The sequence below is a fragment of the Ovis canadensis genome, chromosome 9, assembly GCF_042477335.2.
Source record: "Ovis canadensis isolate MfBH-ARS-UI-01 breed Bighorn chromosome 9, ARS-UI_OviCan_v2, whole genome shotgun sequence".
Classification (NCBI taxonomy): Eukaryota; Metazoa; Chordata; class Mammalia; order Artiodactyla; family Bovidae; genus Ovis; species Ovis canadensis.
In genome coordinates, this window is record NC_091253.1 from 100,521,986 (window position 1) to 100,540,512 (window position 18,527).

At 41.2% G+C, this 18,527-nt stretch overlaps 1 protein-coding gene across 1 annotated transcript; it reads right to left on the reverse strand.

The window, feature by feature from the left end:
• Positions 1 to 416: 416 nt before the first annotated feature.
• LOC138446011 (solute carrier family 7 member 12-like) lies at positions 417 to 18,322 on the reverse strand. Its single transcript, XM_069600705.1, has 4 exons — positions 17,453 to 18,322; positions 8,994 to 9,125; positions 5,605 to 5,966; positions 417 to 1,645 (listed from the first exon to the last, which is right to left on the reverse strand). Exons 1-4 carry the CDS (start codon positions 18,117 to 18,119, stop codon positions 1,379 to 1,381), a joined length of 1,428 nt encoding a protein of 475 aa, XP_069456806.1. The 5' UTR covers positions 18,120 to 18,322; the 3' UTR covers positions 417 to 1,378.
• Between the last annotated feature and the right edge of the window lie 205 nt (positions 18,323 to 18,527).

Genomic DNA, 18,527 nt, shown 5'->3' on the forward strand with positions numbered 1-18,527 from the left:
CCCGTCACTGCTGCCCCTGGGGGCTCTTTGACCCAGAGACTGCCTGCTGTGCTGCTGAGTGACGCCTTCTAGACAGGCAAGCCCCCTGACAGATTCTTCTTCCTCCCAGGAATTTTCTTACTTTCCCATCTACCTGGATGGTGACTTGCTGTGGCCTCTGGAAAGTGTCTTGCAAAGCACAGTGTTGCCCCAGTAAGGCCTGTGTGCGCTAGCACAGGCTGCAGGCATTGGCAGGCCGACTCTTTACCACTGAGCCATCCGGGATGCCCATTCTGCAACTTAACAATGTTTAAAAATAGCTTAAAGACAATAAAAGGTGCAAGTAACTCAGAAAAGTGCGCTTTACCGGATATCCAGTAATCCTCCCCTCATCCCAATTTCAAACTCTTTAACAAGTTTTCATGTCACTGTCCACGTTTAAAAAAAAATAATGTTTTATTTTTGTTTACACTAGAAATAGAATAAGATAAAGTCATGGTCAATTCAGTATTATTGGACTTGAGAAGCTTTAGTGTTGCCATGGTCTTTTCTTCCCCTTTCAGTTCCACTTAATGCATTGATTTTAGGATCCCACAGAATTTGGGAAACATTTTGACAAACTTCTCTTACTAGTTATGAACTTAATTGACACGGACATATTTTTGAGGGCCATAATTTAGCGTTTCCTGCTTTACAAAGGCTAAACACCAGAGGCCTAAAATTAAAATATTTTCTTTTAATTGATATCACCGTGAAGAGTTTAGACCAGTGAGTAGGAAGCAATAATATTTATTAATATAAATTTCAGATTATAATATTTTCTGTTAGTTTTGCAGATACACCTTGCATTCATTCAACAGATGTTAACTGGCTGCTCTACACTAAGCACTGCTCACCAACGAACTTCTCTTTCTGGCAATGATTCTTTGTTTTGTTTTTCTTTTGCTTGCTTATTTGTTTATTTATTTTATTGATATGTAATTGACATACAACAGTTTATTAGTTTCAGGTATACAATATGATACTATTTCAGGCATACAGCATTATAATATTTTCTACACACAGAAATAGGCAGTAATCAAATGATTGAGTCATAGTATGCCCTTTTAACTTTGGGTGTGTTTGTGTGCGCATGCATTCATTTAAAATTTCTGACCAGGAAAATAAGTAGTGAGAAGCATATTGGACACTAGGGAGCTAGAGCTTCAATTACAAGGAAAATAATTTGAACTGTAAAGAATCTGAGTACATAACTGAGTGGGAGGTAAATCTGATATGTCTAGCTGGGAACTGGGCAGGAGGTAGAAGGCTTTGTGTTTATGAGTGCATAGTTTAAAACAGAATTTACCTTTAAAAACGTATTCATTCACTAAAAATTTTACATTACAAAATTTCTTATTTACAAGAAGATTTCTTTAAGATCACGTTTTTCTGTTGAAATGTGGTCTTCAGGTGGTGAAACATTAAACAGTAATTGTAAATAACAGGTGACTTTGACAAAATACACAGAATGTTGATTAAGATGCACGTGAATCCAGTAACACAAGAGTCCACTGATTATAAAGATAAGCCCATAAACATGCTCCATTTTAGGAGTTTTAATCAATGGCGTCAAAATCAGAAACAAAGATATAGCTATGGATCCAAATATAAATGGCAAAGGCACCTGAAAGTTAAAAAAAAAATTAGGATTAGTGATGACATTGTCTAAAAGTTTCTGTAAACAACGTGAGAAAAATCTCTTTCTTTTGGAGCAAGTGTTTCCAAACACCAGAGAGAAAACTACAAATATATTTTCAAATAGATTTAGAAGGAGAGTATCAGTATCACATTATAAAATGTAAATCAAAGGCAGACTGAATGGAAAAAAGTAAAACTATTTAATTTTATTCATTTTATACTTATCAAGAATGCCTGCCCTAGCCATCAGATATTGTCATTTATTTACTAAGATTAGTGCTTTATTTTCAAGCATAGGAAAAATACATTTAAGCATCATCATCATAGATAAAAATTAGCTGTGTCATCCCAGTATTAGCCATTGAAACACTTCTACTTTTGGGAATATGGAAACCCAGTCATGTCATAACTGTTATATTTGTTTATAATGCTTCTTTAATGGGGTATGCGCCAGTCTTTCTTAGCGCAGCATCAAGTAATAGAAATAGCAGGAACGCTGGACTCAGAAAAGTTTGGTTAGAAATGTAACCTCTGGTATTTTAACTGCTCATTCTTTTGACAAGTAGTCACTGAAATTCTAAATGGCATGTGCTGTGCTATGGATTATTGTTATTGGTGCTTAGCTGCTAAGTTGTGTTTGACTCTTTGTAACCTCATGGGGCTATAGCCTGCCGGGCCCCTCTGTCCATTATGGCATTTCCCAGGCAAGAATACTGGCTTGGGTTGCCATTTCCTTCTCCAGAGATATTTAAAACAGATAAAGAAGGTTTTTTTTCCATGGAGTTCAGTGGCAGAATCTAGCAGTGTAACTGGTCTACCTACTTAATCTGATCTTCAGACCCATTTGCAGAGAACAGCCAGCAGGTGGCTCCCCAAGTCTCTTTGGTGGTCTCCCCAAGGAGACCCCAAACCCTGCATAGTGAGATCCTCAGGGCCCCACACCTCCCCAACCCCTGAAGGAAGGACGTGGTGGGTCAGCAGGTGCTAAGGGATAAATATGTTCAGGGGTTTTCAAGCAAATATTCGTGACATATGTGTTTTGTGTGGAGAAGGAAATGGCAACTCACTCCAGTATTCTTGCCTCAAACATCCCTCGGACAGAGGAGGCTGGTGGGCTACAGTCCATGAGGCTGTAGAGTCAGACACGACTGAGTGACTAAACACACACACACACCATTTAAAATCTGAGTTTAAAAAAAAAAAAAGGTTCCTCTTAGACCCATTTGCAAAATGAGTTTTTTTCTGGTCTTCTAAAGTCTTTGTCAGAATTGCATACAGTGTACTTCAGTAGAATGTGCTCAAGAAAATGACATTTCTTAATTAACCTTATAAAAATAATTTGTAATCACTTCTTACTCTTCTATGGGACTAAGAAGATTCTTAATGAAAAGATTCATCTTTATTTTTAAAGTAACTGAAACACAGCAGGTAGTCACTGCATAATCGTTGAATAAATGGATGACTAAAATCCAAGATATTGTTCACTCTTTTCAACATGAAGCATGGCCAAGAGGGATCCATTGTGGGGGGGAAGAAAGTCAAGATTGTCTAAACTAGTGTTTCTTAAAATAGAATCAGTCGACCTCTCTGCATAAGAATCCCCAAGATAATTGATAAATACACAGATTCCTAAGGCCTGACTAAGATCTAGTAAGTTAGAAGCCCTGGAGTGAGTCTGGGAATTCAGATTTCAGTAAACATACTCAAGTGGCTTTACGGTCAGTGGTATAAAATAAGGGACTATCATTTTATTTTCCACACAGTCTCTACAACCAGGAGGTATCTTAACCATATTGACCACTGGATTATAATTATAACACAATTAAAGAGTAAAACAAAGACTACCTGGGGACGTCTCTGGCAGTCCAGTGGTTAAGAATCCACTTTTCAGTGCAGGGCATGTGGGTTTGGTCAGTGGTCAGGGAATTAAGATCCCACATGCCAGGGGATGTAAGCTGTCACGTGGCAACTAGAGAAAGCCCATGCACTGCAATGAAGACCCAGCACAGTCAAGAAACAAAACCAAACAAAATATGACAGAGACTGTTTGGTACCTTTTAGGATTTACATTATAGCAAGATATGGCTTATTTTATACCAAGGCAAAATAAGTGAAAATAAGAGAGAGAAATGAGGGAAATAAATATGGATAAGGAATGAATTTGGCTCACAAAATGCATGCCAGGTAGCCCCATATAGATTCTGGAAGCAGGCCACCAAAAGGCATGGGCTAAACCATTGTTTAGAAGAGGCTCAAGTATTCCTGACGCTAAAATCAGAGAAGATTTCCTCAGTGGATCTTTTATGGAATACAGATTTCATCACTATCTTTTCAGTAAATATAACCAAATTTGGTTTCTGAAATCAAATGTGTGGTTTAAATGTGTGGTTTAAATCCCATCCTTGATCCTTTTGACTAGGGTAATTTTACCTAGTCTCTGAGCTCCACAATTTTCCTGAAGTTAAGTGGAGGAAAACTAAGAAAATCTATGCCAGTTGTTTGACCTGAACAGGTCATGCTCACGCCTCCTTCTAATATACTTCCTACACTAATGTCAGAATGGTCTTTTTTTTCAAATGAGAGTTTGATTTTGTTTCTTTTGCATATGGTTGCTTGCATGCATGCTCAGTCGCTCAGTCGTGTCCAGCTCTTTGCGACCAGCCAGACCCCTCTGTGCATGGGATTCTCCAGGCAAGATTACTGGAGTGAGTAGCCATTTCTACTCCAGGGGATCTCCCTGACCCAAGGATCGAATCCACATCTGCTGTATTGGCAGGCGGATTCTTTACCACTGTGCCACCTGGGAAGCATATGGTTGCTGGTAGCTCATTACTCAGACAGGCATACCCCTCTGAGGGGGCAAAAGGGAGCTGATATCTAGCTTGTGCTGTGCTCACCAAGCTCTGTGTCTGGGCATGGAGCTGTGTCTGCCTAGAAGCAGGGGTGATTTATTATTTTTAGCACAAAGACACTTTAGGAACCTACAGTAGCCCTGCCAACATTACCTAGAGGATGGTGATTCCATTTTGTTAGCTAAGTTCAGGTTCAGAATTTTTAGAATCAACTAAACTGAGGCTTAGATTACCATCTTGTTGGATAAAATGAAGACCGTTCAAGGAGATACTCAAGAAGAGAATGCCATGTCATGGGTAGTGGGTCGACAAGGGTTGACACTGGGTCATGGACTGAGGGATGCTTTTGAACAGGGCCAGGATTCTTCCCTCAAAAGTGTTATTGCCTAACTCCTGAAAGATGATGCAAAGGATAACATTTATCTTCCTCATAGAGAATCAGTTTCAACATTATACTCTAGAAAAATCAAACCAAACACACCCCATACGGCCAATTACACATTCAGTTCAGTTCAGTCACTCAGTTGTGTCTGACTCTTTGTGACCCCATGGACTGCAGCACTCCAGGCCTCCCTGTCCATCACCAACTCCCGGAGCTTACTCAAACTCATATCCGTTGAGTTGGTGATGCCATCCAACCATCTCATCCTCTGTTATTCTCTTCTCCTCTTGCCTTCAATCTTTCCCAGCATCAGGGTCTTATTTCCAATGAGTCAGTTAATTACACATTAGTAAGTTGGGAAATGGAGGTCTGGTTCAGATGTCTCAAAGTTTGACTCATGATTGTTAGAAGCATCCCATATAGTATAAAAAAGGCTTCCCTGGTCCCTCAGATGGTAAGGAATCCACTTGCACTGCTGGAGACCTGGGTTCGATTCCTGGGTTGGGAAGATCCCCTGGAGAAGGAGATGGCAACCCACTCCAATATTCTTGTGTGGGAAATCCCACGGACAGAGGAGCCTGGCAGGCTGCAGTTCATGTGGTTGCAAAAAGTTGGACACGACTGAGTGAGTAACACTAACAATATAGAATAAAAATTATATTCTTAAAAAGAGAATAGAAGTTTAATATTAAGTTTTTAGACTTGATTTACCTTGTAAGGTCTAGGTAGGTTGGGTTCCTGGTACCTTAGTTTAAGTAAACCTATCATATGTAGCCCTCTCAAAAACCATAATGCTAGCCCTGAATATCTTATTAAATTGATTAAGTCTGAGGTTATAATAACAATGGAAGTTAAGATGATTATCTGGGTAACAGCCGTGGTTGGACAGGAGTGGCTATTGAGCATCGAGAAGATCAACGGCAGCTGTCCTTCTTGGCTTGCTGTGTAGATCATCCTTGACGCTGAAAGCACTGTGCAGCACATGGAGCTAAATACTGAAGTTGAAATTCCAAAAGAAATGGCCCATTGCATAGAAGGCATTATTTTGTCCGTCCAGGTGAGAGCAACGGCATCTACAAAAATTTTAGAAAAATTTCAAAATGGTCAATTTTGACTTTGATTGAAATTATAGCAATAATTCTCCACTTTCTCCTGCATCCATACCCTTTGCAATAAATCTTGTAGCATATTCTAAGAAAGGGAGTCTTTTTACTTATTCTTGAATACAGTTTGACCTTGTGGTCTGTTTTGGCCAGTGGAATGCACTGGAAGGGGTAATGTGCCCTTCCTTTCAAACTTTCTAAGACTAGCTTGTGCATAAGATTTGGGAGGCACTTTTCAGTACTTTTTAGGGCTCAAAGTGTATTGAAGTGAAAGTAAAGTGAGTGTTAGTCACTCAGTTGTGTCTGACTCTGTGACCCAGTGGATGGTAGCTGGCCAGGCTCCTCTGTCCGTGAGATTCTCTAGGCAAGAATCCTGGAGTGGGTAGCCATTCCCTTCTCTAAGGGATCTTCCCAACCCAGGGATCGAACCCAGGTCTCCTGCACTGCAGGCAGATTCTTTACCATCTGAGCTACCAGGGAAGCCCAAGTGTGTTGAACTTAGAATCAATCTAATCAGTGGGACATCAGGCAGGAGGTAGGCATCTCAGTCAGGCTGAGGGGGTTGTGATGACACTGTGGGGGAGGCAGAGAGTATCTGTTCTGGAAACAGAAAGCTGTTTGGAAAGGCTGTTGTGTGGCGAGGGTGTATGTGTGCACAGAGGCAGGAGATGAGGATGGAAAGTTAGGCTTCAGTTAGATCTGGGAGAATCTGCCATGGTCAGCTTAGGAGCTGACACTTGGTGTGAAGGAAGGTGATGACGGGGTGAGAGTGCGCTTAGGAGGAGACGTAAGAAAACAGATGGCGGAACACTTCAGCAGGGAGGTGACAGGATCATATCTGTGTTTTATAGAGCCCCACTCTTTGCGACCCCATGGACTGTAGCCCTCCAGGCTCCTCTCTCCATGGGATTCTCCAGGCAAGAGTACCAGAATGGGTAGCCATTCCCTTCTCCGGGGATCTTCCCAACCCAGGACTGAACCCAGGTCTTCTGCGCTGCAGGCAGGTTCTTCACTGTCTGAGCCACAAGGGAAGCCCCTCAGAGAATTATTTCTTGAGATTGAGTGGAGGCTGGATAGAAGAAGAAAGTTAGAGGTGAGAGTGTAAACTTGGAGGTTGTTGCTGCGAATGAAGTGAGGAAAATAGGGGCCCGGGCACTGGGGGTGGGAAAGAAGAGGAAAGAACACCCGAAGAGATGTGAGGGAGGTGGGTCTCCATGGAACTGGCAGCCTGGCTTGGAAGTGGGGTGAAAGGCAAAGTATAACTCTCCCCTTCAGTTTAATAGTTAAAAGAACTCTTCTTCAGAGTGTTACTGTATTTCTGTGAGACCAAACTGTGGCAAGGAGCACGTTTTTGTTTACTTTTAAAAATTGGTATCTCTCTTTTTCTTTTCGAATCAACACACCATTTTTAGGCTAGTCTCAGAGAAGATGCAGAAATACATCTTTTGGTGCTTTTGAGCCATGTAGAGCTTTTGTTTGTTTGTTTGTTTTTTAATGAATTTCAACGTGTCTGGCTTTGGAGAAGGCTTTGAGTGCAGATGACAGCAGACTGATCCTTTGTGACCTCTGCCTCGAGGGCACACCCAGGGAGGGGGATTCAGGTCACTGGAGTGACATCATCAGCCCCCCATGACCACACACAGTGCACGTGGTCATAAGCCCCTGTGCCTGTCTGCATGTACAGCACTTTTGTAGCCTGCATTTTTTTTGATGTATTATTTGGCCTTTATCCAGAATATTTGAAGAACTAGTCACTCTCAGTAAGTGAATTTTCTAGATGACCAAACTTCTTTCAGGAATAACTATTTTTTAAAAATTAAAATTTGGGGGAATTTTTCCAATATATTTCAAACACTACTCTGCCTTTTTAAAGTAAAATGAACATAATTTAACATTTTTTTGGGAAAAGACCCAATGTTGTCATTAAAAATCATCAGTTAATTCTGTGGAAATAAGTACCTAGTATTATAAAAATGATTTTTTTCTGATCGTAAGTATAAGATGCTAATTGTGGAAAATATGAACAGTATAAAAAAAGAAATAAAAATTTCTTATAATCTTACCATTCAGATGGCACCATTTACTATTATCTTTTTATTATATTTCCATTTAGTCATGTCTATGTGTATATGTTATACAATAATATGCATTAATAAAATTTATCACCTGATGCATATTAATATGTATTTATACGATTGCTTGCTTTGTTTCGATTTCATTTGCTTATACTGACATACTTTAGTATGATGATTGAGAACATAGGTTTTGGAGTTAACATGGATTTGAGTTTGTCTTTTTCAATTATGAGCTGGGTGGCTTTGAGTACCATACTTGGTAGAATTGGGAAGAATATATTTTTTGAAGGTCAGATCTTGTAAACTGCTGTCCAGATTTACAACTCATTGCTAGCAATAACCTGGACAAGAAGCAATCTTTTATCATGAGAAGAGCATGACTGGAACCTACTTTTGCATCTTATTAAGCTTGTTCATTACTTAACTCCCAGGCACTGCAGTTTCCTCATCTGAAAAAAAGAAGATGATACTGCTTGTTCCAAATGACTGTTCTGATGGTGGTTATCTGGGTGTGCCCTGAAGAGTGGAGCGTCTCCTAACAGTGTTGCTTCTTCACCCTCTCGCCTTGCTGGCTCCTGTTTCTCTTTCCTCTCTCTCTTCTGTGTCCCTCCTTCTCTTTTTCCTTCTCTTTTTCCTTCTCTTTTTCTGTGTCCCTCCTTCTCTTTCTCTCCTTCTCCTCTTTCTCTTTCCAGTTCTTTCTGTTTCACAATCTTCTACCCTTTGATTTTGGTCTTTTAGCATGTACTCATCTTTTATAGATTTTTAGATGATCATTTTTCCTTTCCTTATAAAAACCAAAGCAGGAACCCATTACATTTGTACTCTTACGGGTGTATTGAACAAATCAGTAGTATATAGGAGTCCTTATTTATTCAGAAAAGACAGTAGTGACTATTTCCTCTTTGTCTAGATACGTTCATACCTGCAGAGATGATTTCCTTGGGAGTCAAAACTGCCAGGTAGGATACGTTAGCCAGTAAATAAACCACAGCCACCATAGGAATGCCAGTCATCAGAGATTTGGGAATGTTCTCACCAGGATTTTTTATCTCTCCTAAAAAACACAAATAAACTCATCAGAAAAGGACATGTTATGAGACTTTTGAAGACTGTGATAAAATGTATGAAAAAGTATTACTCATATATCTGTTGTTTCCTCATCTGCTTGACTGTTTCTACGTTGGTCCTATGCAAGTTTTGCCTGAGAGCTTGGATTTCTCACCATTTTATACTAAAAATCCAATTATCCCAGTCATTTCATGATTATGGGTTTATAGTGATGGAAAAGACTGTATAGTACAAGCTACTGTGTACAAAATGATAAGCTCTAAGGATATATTGTACAGCACATGGAATGTAGCCAATATTTTATAGCTATAGAGTATAACCTTTAAAACCCGTGAATCATTCTGTTGTACACCTGAAACTTCTACAATATTGTAAATCAACTATGCCTCAGTAAAAGAGAGAAAGAAATGAAACAGAGGTGAGAGCAGAGTAGGGGAGAAATTTTGCATTAAATGAGATGCCAGAAATGACTTTTGAGGGAAGACCTAAGGGAAGGGAGGGAGGGAGATACTTGAAGATCCCAGTAGGGAGCCTTCTATGCAAAGGGAACAGGAGGTGAAGAAGGAAAACAACTCCCCTCCCCCAACTTGCCCCAGCAACTTTTTGTGAGCACTTTTACGTCTCTGCCTGTCACAGAGGCTTCCACAGTGTGGTACTGAATACCCGCCATGGCGCTAAGGACATATTGGGCCGTGTCTGCATTTCAAACACAGAGGAAACTGCAGGGTCTCAGAGACGTTAAGAGACTCGCCCAAGGTCACACAGCAACTAAGTGGTGAGGGAAGGATTTGAAGCCGTTTAGTCTGACACCAGACAATAACCACTGCACCCTCCAGCCTGGGTGTAGCTAGATCTCTTGGACCTTGGGGTGATGGGTTTCTTGGACAGAAGGTGCAGAGTCCATTTTGACACTTACTCCCAACTTCTTGGATAGAAGTCCTCAGTTGGGAGAATCTTTGAGCTCTGATACATAATAATGTTTTCAAACCAATAGCAGGGATGAGCTCAAATCACCCAACAATGTCAGTTTTTGTCAGTTGCAGGGGCCTTATCTCAGGGGACTTATCTGGTGGTTCAGATGGTAAAGTGTCTGTCTACAATGCGGGAGACCCAGATTCGATCCCTGGGTTGGGAAGATCCCCTGGAGAAGGAAATGGCAATCCACTCCAGGACTATTGCCTGGAAAATCCCATGGACAGGGGAGCCTGGTGGCTACAGTCCACGGGGTCTCAAAGAGTCACTGAGCCACTTCACCTTCACTTTTTATCTCAGGGGAGGAGATACCGCATCAACAGTGAATTCTGGAAATTGGCATATTGTCTCAAAATTCCTAGACATCATACTGTTTTGCTTAAAAAGGAAGTTCAGGAAAGTAGTTAAGAACATAGGCTCTGGAGCTAGAGGGCTCGGGGCTTGAACCTGTCCCTAACCCTCACTAGTTGTTGGATCTTGGGAAACAGGCTTTGCAGTTGGCAACAAAGATTGCCAGTTCACAGATCTGTGCAAATAAAAAATGTACAGTTGTTAAAGACTGTTTAGTACGTAGCCTGTCTCTTCATCCCACCTGAGATATGTCATTTTTCCCCCTTTTCTCAGAAGTAGTGGTTCTCTCGTCATCTCTTTCCCTCAAGCAAACGGACCTCTGAGGAAGTTCCTTACTCTCCCAAGCAAGCTTTTCTTTACCTAGGCTTAAGTGTGAATGGAATTCATCTTATGGAATATGAATGAAATTATAAGAGGAAAACAATTCAGGCCCACTAGGCAATAAAGAGATTGCTTGAATCTAGTCAAGTGGTGAAGGAAATTTGTTGTGAGCCATGTAGAAGAGTCTGTCCACCCAAATTCCAACTGGGAAGAAATTAGGAGATGGTGATATGAAATCAATGTTAGGTGACTTGTGAGCTCTCGGGGTCCCCTATTACCATAGCAATGGGGTGACGGGACCAGTCCGTGCATATGTGTCCTGAAGTGCTTAGATCCCATGTTCTGTTTGGAGTCTGGGCAGTGTGACTGTGTGCGCCGGCATACACCCAGCAGCTTCAGTCGCTGGAATGTGACCCTGAGCCCCGGCGTAAGCAACGACTCTATAACACGGCAGGGTGCTCTCCCCTCCTCCAGCTTCAGGGAGCAATGGCTGCTGGCTCCCCACAGCTGACCCCTTCTCCTGAGATTTGTCCTTGGCCTTGGGTGGCTCTGCAGGGATGGGTAAGCTGGCTTGCTTAGAAAAGCCTACAAGTTTACTTTCTCCCCTCAGAGGCAGCCCCCAGTAGTTGATTAACTGATAAAAGGTACAAAAGTCCATCCCTAAGGCCACTGCTTAGGAACGTTTTGTATTTTTCCTACTCTAGCAGTACTGTCTAATCAAAATTGTATTTTAAAATTTCTAGTGGATGCATAAGAGAAAGACAGGTGAAATGGAATTAATAATATATATTTATCCCCAAACATCCAAAATTTCATCATTGCAGTATGTAACATTTGTAAAAAACTAATGAGCTCTGGACAATGGACAATGTTTTGTTCATTCAAGATTTTGATTTCTGGTGTGTATTTTACATCTGTGGAGCACCTTGGTTTGACTGCATTTCAGACACTCACTGGCTCCATAAGGCTGGTGACCACCAGGCTGGGCAGTGTGGCTCTGTAGGATCTGACTGAGGCTAGACTTCAGCTGAAACCACGTCTGCTCAGCAACTCTCCCTTCCTTTCCTGCTTCCTTCACGCCTCATGGCTGTCTCTGGGAGTCAGGTCCTCAACAAACTGCTGCCACAAGGATCCCCATCTCAGGCTTTGCTTCGCATTAACCCAATATAAGATGGGAATGTTTCAAATTAAGTACAACAATGATCAGTCCCTGACACCATTTATTTTCTGCTAAATTATACGAATTGTGCCAGTGTCTAATTTTTATAAGAATCTGACATGTGAGATCATCTGAAAGAACAGCCTTGTTACTTAGATTTGAAATGTAAATGAATTTTCAGATGTGCGATTTAAAGTTGCAAGTATAGGAGACATTAAGTGTATAAACCATATTTAAGTGTTTAAGGAAATAAAATTCATCTTATATGAGGCAATGTTTTAGCATTACAGGATATGAGATTAGAAAGATTTTTCAAGTTGGACATTTAAAATGCTTAAAAATTAAATACATTTTAACACACAGTTGAAAGAGTTTAAAAGAATGAGGTTATATTCTTTAGTGAAATTTAATATGTTCAATATATTAGTCAACGCTGGATCATGGAAAAAGCAAGAGAGTTCCAGAAAAACATCTATTTCTGCTTTATTGACTATGCCAAAGCCTTTGACTGTGTGGATCACAAGAAACTGTGGAAAATTCTGAAAGAGATGGGAATACCAGACCACCTAACCTGCCTCTTGAGAAATCTGTACGCAGGCCAGGAAGCAACAGTTAGAACTGGACATGGAACAACAGACTGGTTCCAAATAGGAAAAGGAGTACGTCAAGGCTGTATATTGTAACCCTGCTTATTTAACTTCTATGCAGAGTACATCATGAGAAACGCTGGACTGGAAGAAACACAAGCTGGAATCAAGATTGCTGGGAGAAATATCAATAACCTCAGATATGCAGATGACACCACCCTTATGGCAGAAAATGAAGAGGAGCTAAAAAGCCTCTTGATGAAAGTAAAAGAGGAGAGTGAAAAAGTTGGCTTAAAGCTCAACATTCAGAAAACGAAGATCATGGCAACCGGTCCTATCACTTCATGGGAAATAGATGGGGAAACAGTGTCAGACTTTATTCTTTGGGGCTCCAAAATCACTGCAGATGGTGACTGCAGCCATGAAATTAAAAGACGCTTACTCCTTGGAGGAAAAGTGATGACCAACCTAGATAGTATATTCAAAAGCAGAGACATTACTTTGCCGACTAAGGTCCATCTAGTCAGTCATGTATGGATGTGAGAGTTGGACTGTGAAGAAGGCTGAGCGCCGAAGAGTTGATGCTTTTGAACTGTGGTGTTGGAGAAGACTCTTGAGAGTCCCTTGGACTGAAAGGAGATCCAACCAGTCCATCCTAAAAGAGATCAGTCCTGGGTGTTCTTTGGAAGGAATGATGCTAAAGCTGAAGCTCCAGTATGTTGGCCACATCATACGAAGAAGAGTTGACTCATTGGAAAAGACTCTGATGCTGGGAGGGATTGGGAGCAGGAGGAGAAGGGGACGACAGAGGATGAGATGGCTGGATGGCATCACGGACTCAATGGACGTGAGTCTGAGTGACCTCAATGGACGTGAGTCTGAGTGACCTCCGGGAGATGGTGATGGACAGGGAGGCCTGGTGTGCTGCAATTCATGGGGTCGCAAAGAGTTGGACATGACTGAGCAATTGGACTGAACTGAACTGAACTTAATAAAGAACAAGAAAAAGTGAATTTTATGTAAAATATTTAGTTTTATATGTGTATATGATTATTTATAAGTTAATGGTTTGTGAAAACTTATGATTTTTGAATTTACACTGTAAGAAAATTGACTAATAATTTTAACTCTAACTTTGGGAAGTTCTAAAACTGACATTAACATCTAACATGGAATTCTTTTTTTCTTTAAGAATGGAAGAGTAAAAGATAAGAAAAATTTAACCTGTGCCAATGTAACAGTTTTTTCTTCTTCATCCTACCTTTTCCCCACCACAGTTCAGATAAACAGCATCCTTTATAAAGAGTCCTTTGCGAATACTGTCTCTTGGTTCACCCTGGCTGTTTTTAATGTGGAAAATCCCTTGTCCTCCCAAACAGATCCCAGCTTTGCTCGGATCCTTAGGACCTGGGAGTCTTATCAAATTTTAAGTATGTCCAGGGAAGTAGTAGACTCGTCAGGTTGTGTTCCCTCCCTTACTCCTGTCTTCAGTGTGAGCTGAGACCAGGACCTTTGATTTCCAACCATGGAGAAGTGATCTGCCTGCTTAGACTTCCTGCTTGGTCTTCCATAAACGGAAGGGAGATTAGGCCTAATGAGCCTTTTTTTTTCCTTCCACGTGTGTACAACTTCAGTTTCTGGAGGACCAACATGGAATCTTGAGGGTGAATGAAGTCTGTCATAGATTTCCATCTTAGCAAGAGAATGGGTGCTTCAGGCTCACCAGTCCTCGGGAAGTCCTCTGTTCCCCCTGAAACTGACATACAGCACCCCACCCCCCACAGCCACAGTTTCATGATCCATGGTTTCATTTACGTGCAGTTAACCATGATCTGAAGGTATTAAGTGGAACATTCCAGAAATAAACAATTCAGAAAATTTAAATCACATGCCATTCTGAGTATTGTGGTGAAATCGCATGTCATCCTGCTTGTCCTTCCCAGTATGAGAATCACCCCTTTTTCCAGGGTTCGTGCTGTATATGTGTTGTTGGGATAGGAAAAAGCATAGTATATATAGGATTCAGTATTATCCATGGTTTCAGGCAGCCACTGGGGGTCTTAGAATGAATCCGCCATGGATAAGGGAGGATTACTGTATATTGCAACATGCTCAATGTCAGGAGGAGGGTTTCCAAGTATGTATGTGTATTCTGTCCCTGAAAAGTTCCTCTAATAGGCAGCCAATCAGGGTGTTGCTCTGGCCAAAAGTGAATTTGTTTTGGGCAACCTTGTGTGCAGCACTGGGGAACTAGACTTTTCAAGTCTGCTTTCAGGGCTTTGGGAGAGGAGTGGATGCAAATCTAAGCTAGTGGGGTCATTATTACTGCAGCTTTCCCTAAGGGTCAACCAAAACTGCAGCTATCTATTTCTCCTCCTAAATTCCTTTCACTAACAATGGCAATGCTGGGCACATTATGAAATCTGAGGCTCTCTTAAATTGCTCCCAATATTAATGTGTTTTATGTAATCCTGATTTTCTAAACAGCATATCATGGTTCCTTGCAAGGATTGTTCCTTGCAAAAGTCACACAAGTCATGTTACAGAAGCAGAGACCTTTTGTCCTTTTGTAGTTGCGTGGCTAGAACTCAGGTCCAACAATTCTCAATATCACTAGAGACTTCTTTGAATATTGTCAGACCTGCTACTAAGATGGCTGCACTGATGGCTTTGAGACCTAATGAAAGTGAAAGTCACTCAGTCGTGTCCGACTCCACAACCCCATGGACTATAGACTCCATGGAATTCTCCAGGCCAGAATACTGGAGTGGGTAGCCTTTCCCTACTCCAAGGGACTTTCTGATTCCAAGGATTGAACCCAGGTCTCCTGCATTGCAGGCAGATTCTTTACCAGCTGAGCCACTGCTGCTACTGCTAAGTCACTTCAATCGTGTCCGACTGTGCGATCCCATGGACAGCAGCCCACCAGACTCCTCTGCCCAGGGGATTCTCTAGCAAGAGTACTGGAGTGTGTTGCCATTTCCTTCCCCAAGCTGAGCCACAGGGAAACCTAATAAAATTCCTCATTTCAAAGTTAAATATAAGGATGTCTAGTGGTGCTTGGGATTCAGTGTTATTCCTTCAGGAGGCCCTGGCACAAGAATCTAGATGCAAGCTGTCTCTTCTGTTTATCCTTGGTCAGGAATACGACAGCTCAGAAACCCTGAGAACCAAACCCGAGGGAGCTAGTTCTTTCTAGCCAGGATCACCCGATTTTGACCCAGAAGAAGCCAGATCTCTAAATCTGGCAAGTTAGTGCAGTGCTGGTTCTGACAGCCAGCCCCATGCAGTTAGCCCCAAGTTCTGACCCCATTACTGCACTCCTGGCGCTCCACCTTCTGCTCTGAGAGTCAGGCCTGGCTGAGTGACTGAGCACACCCTACTGCTCTGCAGATCTGGAAGTTTCACTGGGTCTTTCAGACACAGCCATATTCACCTGAGGTTGCTCACATTTCTCCGACCAGCTCCAGTTATGAGATTCTTGTCCTTAATTCAAGGTTTCACTTGTTGGATGACAAATCAGACCGGGAGCAGGAGGAGAATGAGATGAGTGTTCCAAACAGAACTGAGTCTCAAGCTGCACTGTGCCGTGTCTTTAGGTAAGGATCACTATCAGGAACACCTCCACTTGCCTCCGTGTGATGCTTTTCTTTAGAAGGGGTACTCCAACATCTGGGTATTTAATTTTGCAGAACCGACCCCCCCAACTGACCAGGTGACCTCTGGAGGATGCAGATGCACAAGCAGTGACCTGTGAGACTCTGCGTCCTTTATATCCAGGATTTCCACTCCGCACTCAGGTGCCTTTTAATGGCCAAGCTAGCAGCAAGGTGATTATGTCATAATTAATTTGTGCTAGATAAATTCAGGTCTCACCATTATTTGAAAGGACTTGATATTTAACAATCCATTAATTTTACAGTGAGAAATTTCAACATTGCATCTGCCAATTAAAAAAGAAAATGTTAAATTACTAAAGAATTATATCAACGATTAAATTTTAGTAATCTACATGAGTGAACAAAGCATCTCATTGACCAACATAAAAAACATTAAAAAATAACATAAAAGTTTCAGTAATTTGAAGATTGATCTTTTTAAAAAAATTTATATAAAAATTTTATTTGGAATTTTATACAACTTTGTATTTAATATATCCTTAATATTTTATAGTCCTATAATTTTATAACCAAAAAGTAATATAAAGACTTATTTTCTGTTTAGTTCTTTTCTTTACTCTAGAGAGCTGTGCAAGCATTACCAAAATCATTTGGTGCCATGACGTCAGGGGCAACAGTGCTGCCCTGCAGAAACAGCAGCGCATATTAACAGGGAAACACTGATATTACACTAGTCCTCGTAATTGTGAAGAAGGGAAACATTTCAAGTGTCCACTATTGTGAAAGTGCAGCAAAGCCATTCTAAGGAATACTAGGCAGCAGTTGAAAGAATGTGTTAGGTGACTAAGAGCTACTACGGAAAGTTCCCTAAGACATACTGTGGAATCAAAATTAGGATGCAGCATTTTACCAGTGCAGTAGGGGATGTGTAAAATCTGATGGTTTCATTTTTTAAAAATTAACATTATATTAACATATTTCTAATATAATTGATATTTAACTCACAATGTCTTAAAAAGTTACTAGACTAAATTACAGTAAAATCTGAGAGTGATCTTTTCTCCAGCAAACTTTTCCCAAGTTTGTTTAAACGGGATGACCAGAAAAGCACTAAATCCTCAGTATTTTATGTAGATAATTATCTACCAAGGCTTAATGATGATTAAACTCTGCTGCTTGCATGTAGAGCAGAGCAGAGTCGATTCACTTTCTCCCAAAGAAACAAATTGGATATTGTCTTTCTCCAGAGGGTTGCAGGCAAAACTTTATGCCTACAGAAGAAGTATGTCAAAAAAAGACTTACCTGCCATGCTGTTCAGGATCGACGTGCCAGAATACGCAAATAATCCTTGTAGGAAGGCTTCTGCAATCTGTGAGACGTCAGGAAGCTCAGCGTCCAAAGCATTCTCGAACCTGGCCACATTTTCCTTTTCCCCCATCCCTAACAGCACGATCCCAGTGAGGCAAATGAAGCAGAGGACAGTCATCTTCGCCAAAGTACTGACGGTTTGAAGCCAAGCCACAGTTTGCACCCCTCGAGCATTTAGAAGTCCCAAAGACCACAAAACAGCCAATGCTAGACACCTTTTTGGTAGCTCTGGAGCTGGGCACCCGGCGTAGAAAGGCTGAATTGTATAGGTAGATAATAACAGGCTTTCAGTAGCTAGCCTTAAGGGATGAGTAAATAGTTTGATCCAAAGATTGAGGAAAGCAACGGAGGCTCCAAGAGATCTTTTGAGGAAATAATACTGTGCCCCACTTATAGGGAAGGTCGTCCCCAGCTCTGCGTGGCTGAGAGCGGAGACCAAAGTCAGCACCGCACAAGCCGCCCAGATACTCAGGGAGACAGCCACATTCAGTGAGGAATATTTTAATACCCCTTTCGGAGACACAAAGATTCCTGCCCCTATTGTGGCGCTTAAGATTAAAATGTTTCCTCGGAAGAATCCTATTGCCCTTAGGAGCTGCATGCTTTTGCCTTTTCCCTGTCTGTTTTCTTAATCCTGGGAAATAATTTTGAAATCTCATGTGGATTGCTAACTCTTATACATTCCTCTCACGATGCTTCTGCACCATGTTTTCGTGATTTAGCCATGGTCCTTACATAAGCATTTTATTACTGCACTTAACTTGGTTTTAAAAATGATTAACTTGTGAAGAGTTCTAAAATCTTGTGATCTCTCTGAAGGCCCAAGTTAAAATGTTCCACACGTTAATTATTTAAAAATTCAGTTATGCCTGTTGACGGTTGCACAATACTCTGAGTGTGATTACTGCCACTGAACCGCACACTTCAGAGTGGTCAAGCGGCACATGTTGTGTTCTCTGCATTTTGCCACAAGTTTTAAGAGTCATAATTTAAAAATAAACCATACAAC

What these genes read in the sequence shown, in the direction of transcription:
- LOC138446011 (XM_069600705.1), bottom strand. Translation starts at nt 18,119, where the DNA reads ATGCAGCTCCTAAGGGCAATAGGATTCTTCCGAGGAAACATTTTAATC. An exon ending in CAAGGAAATCATCTCTGCAG is followed by an intron (nt 5,967 to 8,993) that starts GTATGAACGTAT and finishes AAATTTTTGTAG; the next exon opens with ATGCCGTTGCTCTCACCTGG. An exon ending in ACCTACCTAGACCTTACAAG is followed by an intron (nt 1,646 to 5,604) that starts GTAAATCAAGTC and finishes TTTAACTTTCAG; the next exon opens with GTGCCTTTGCCATTTATATT.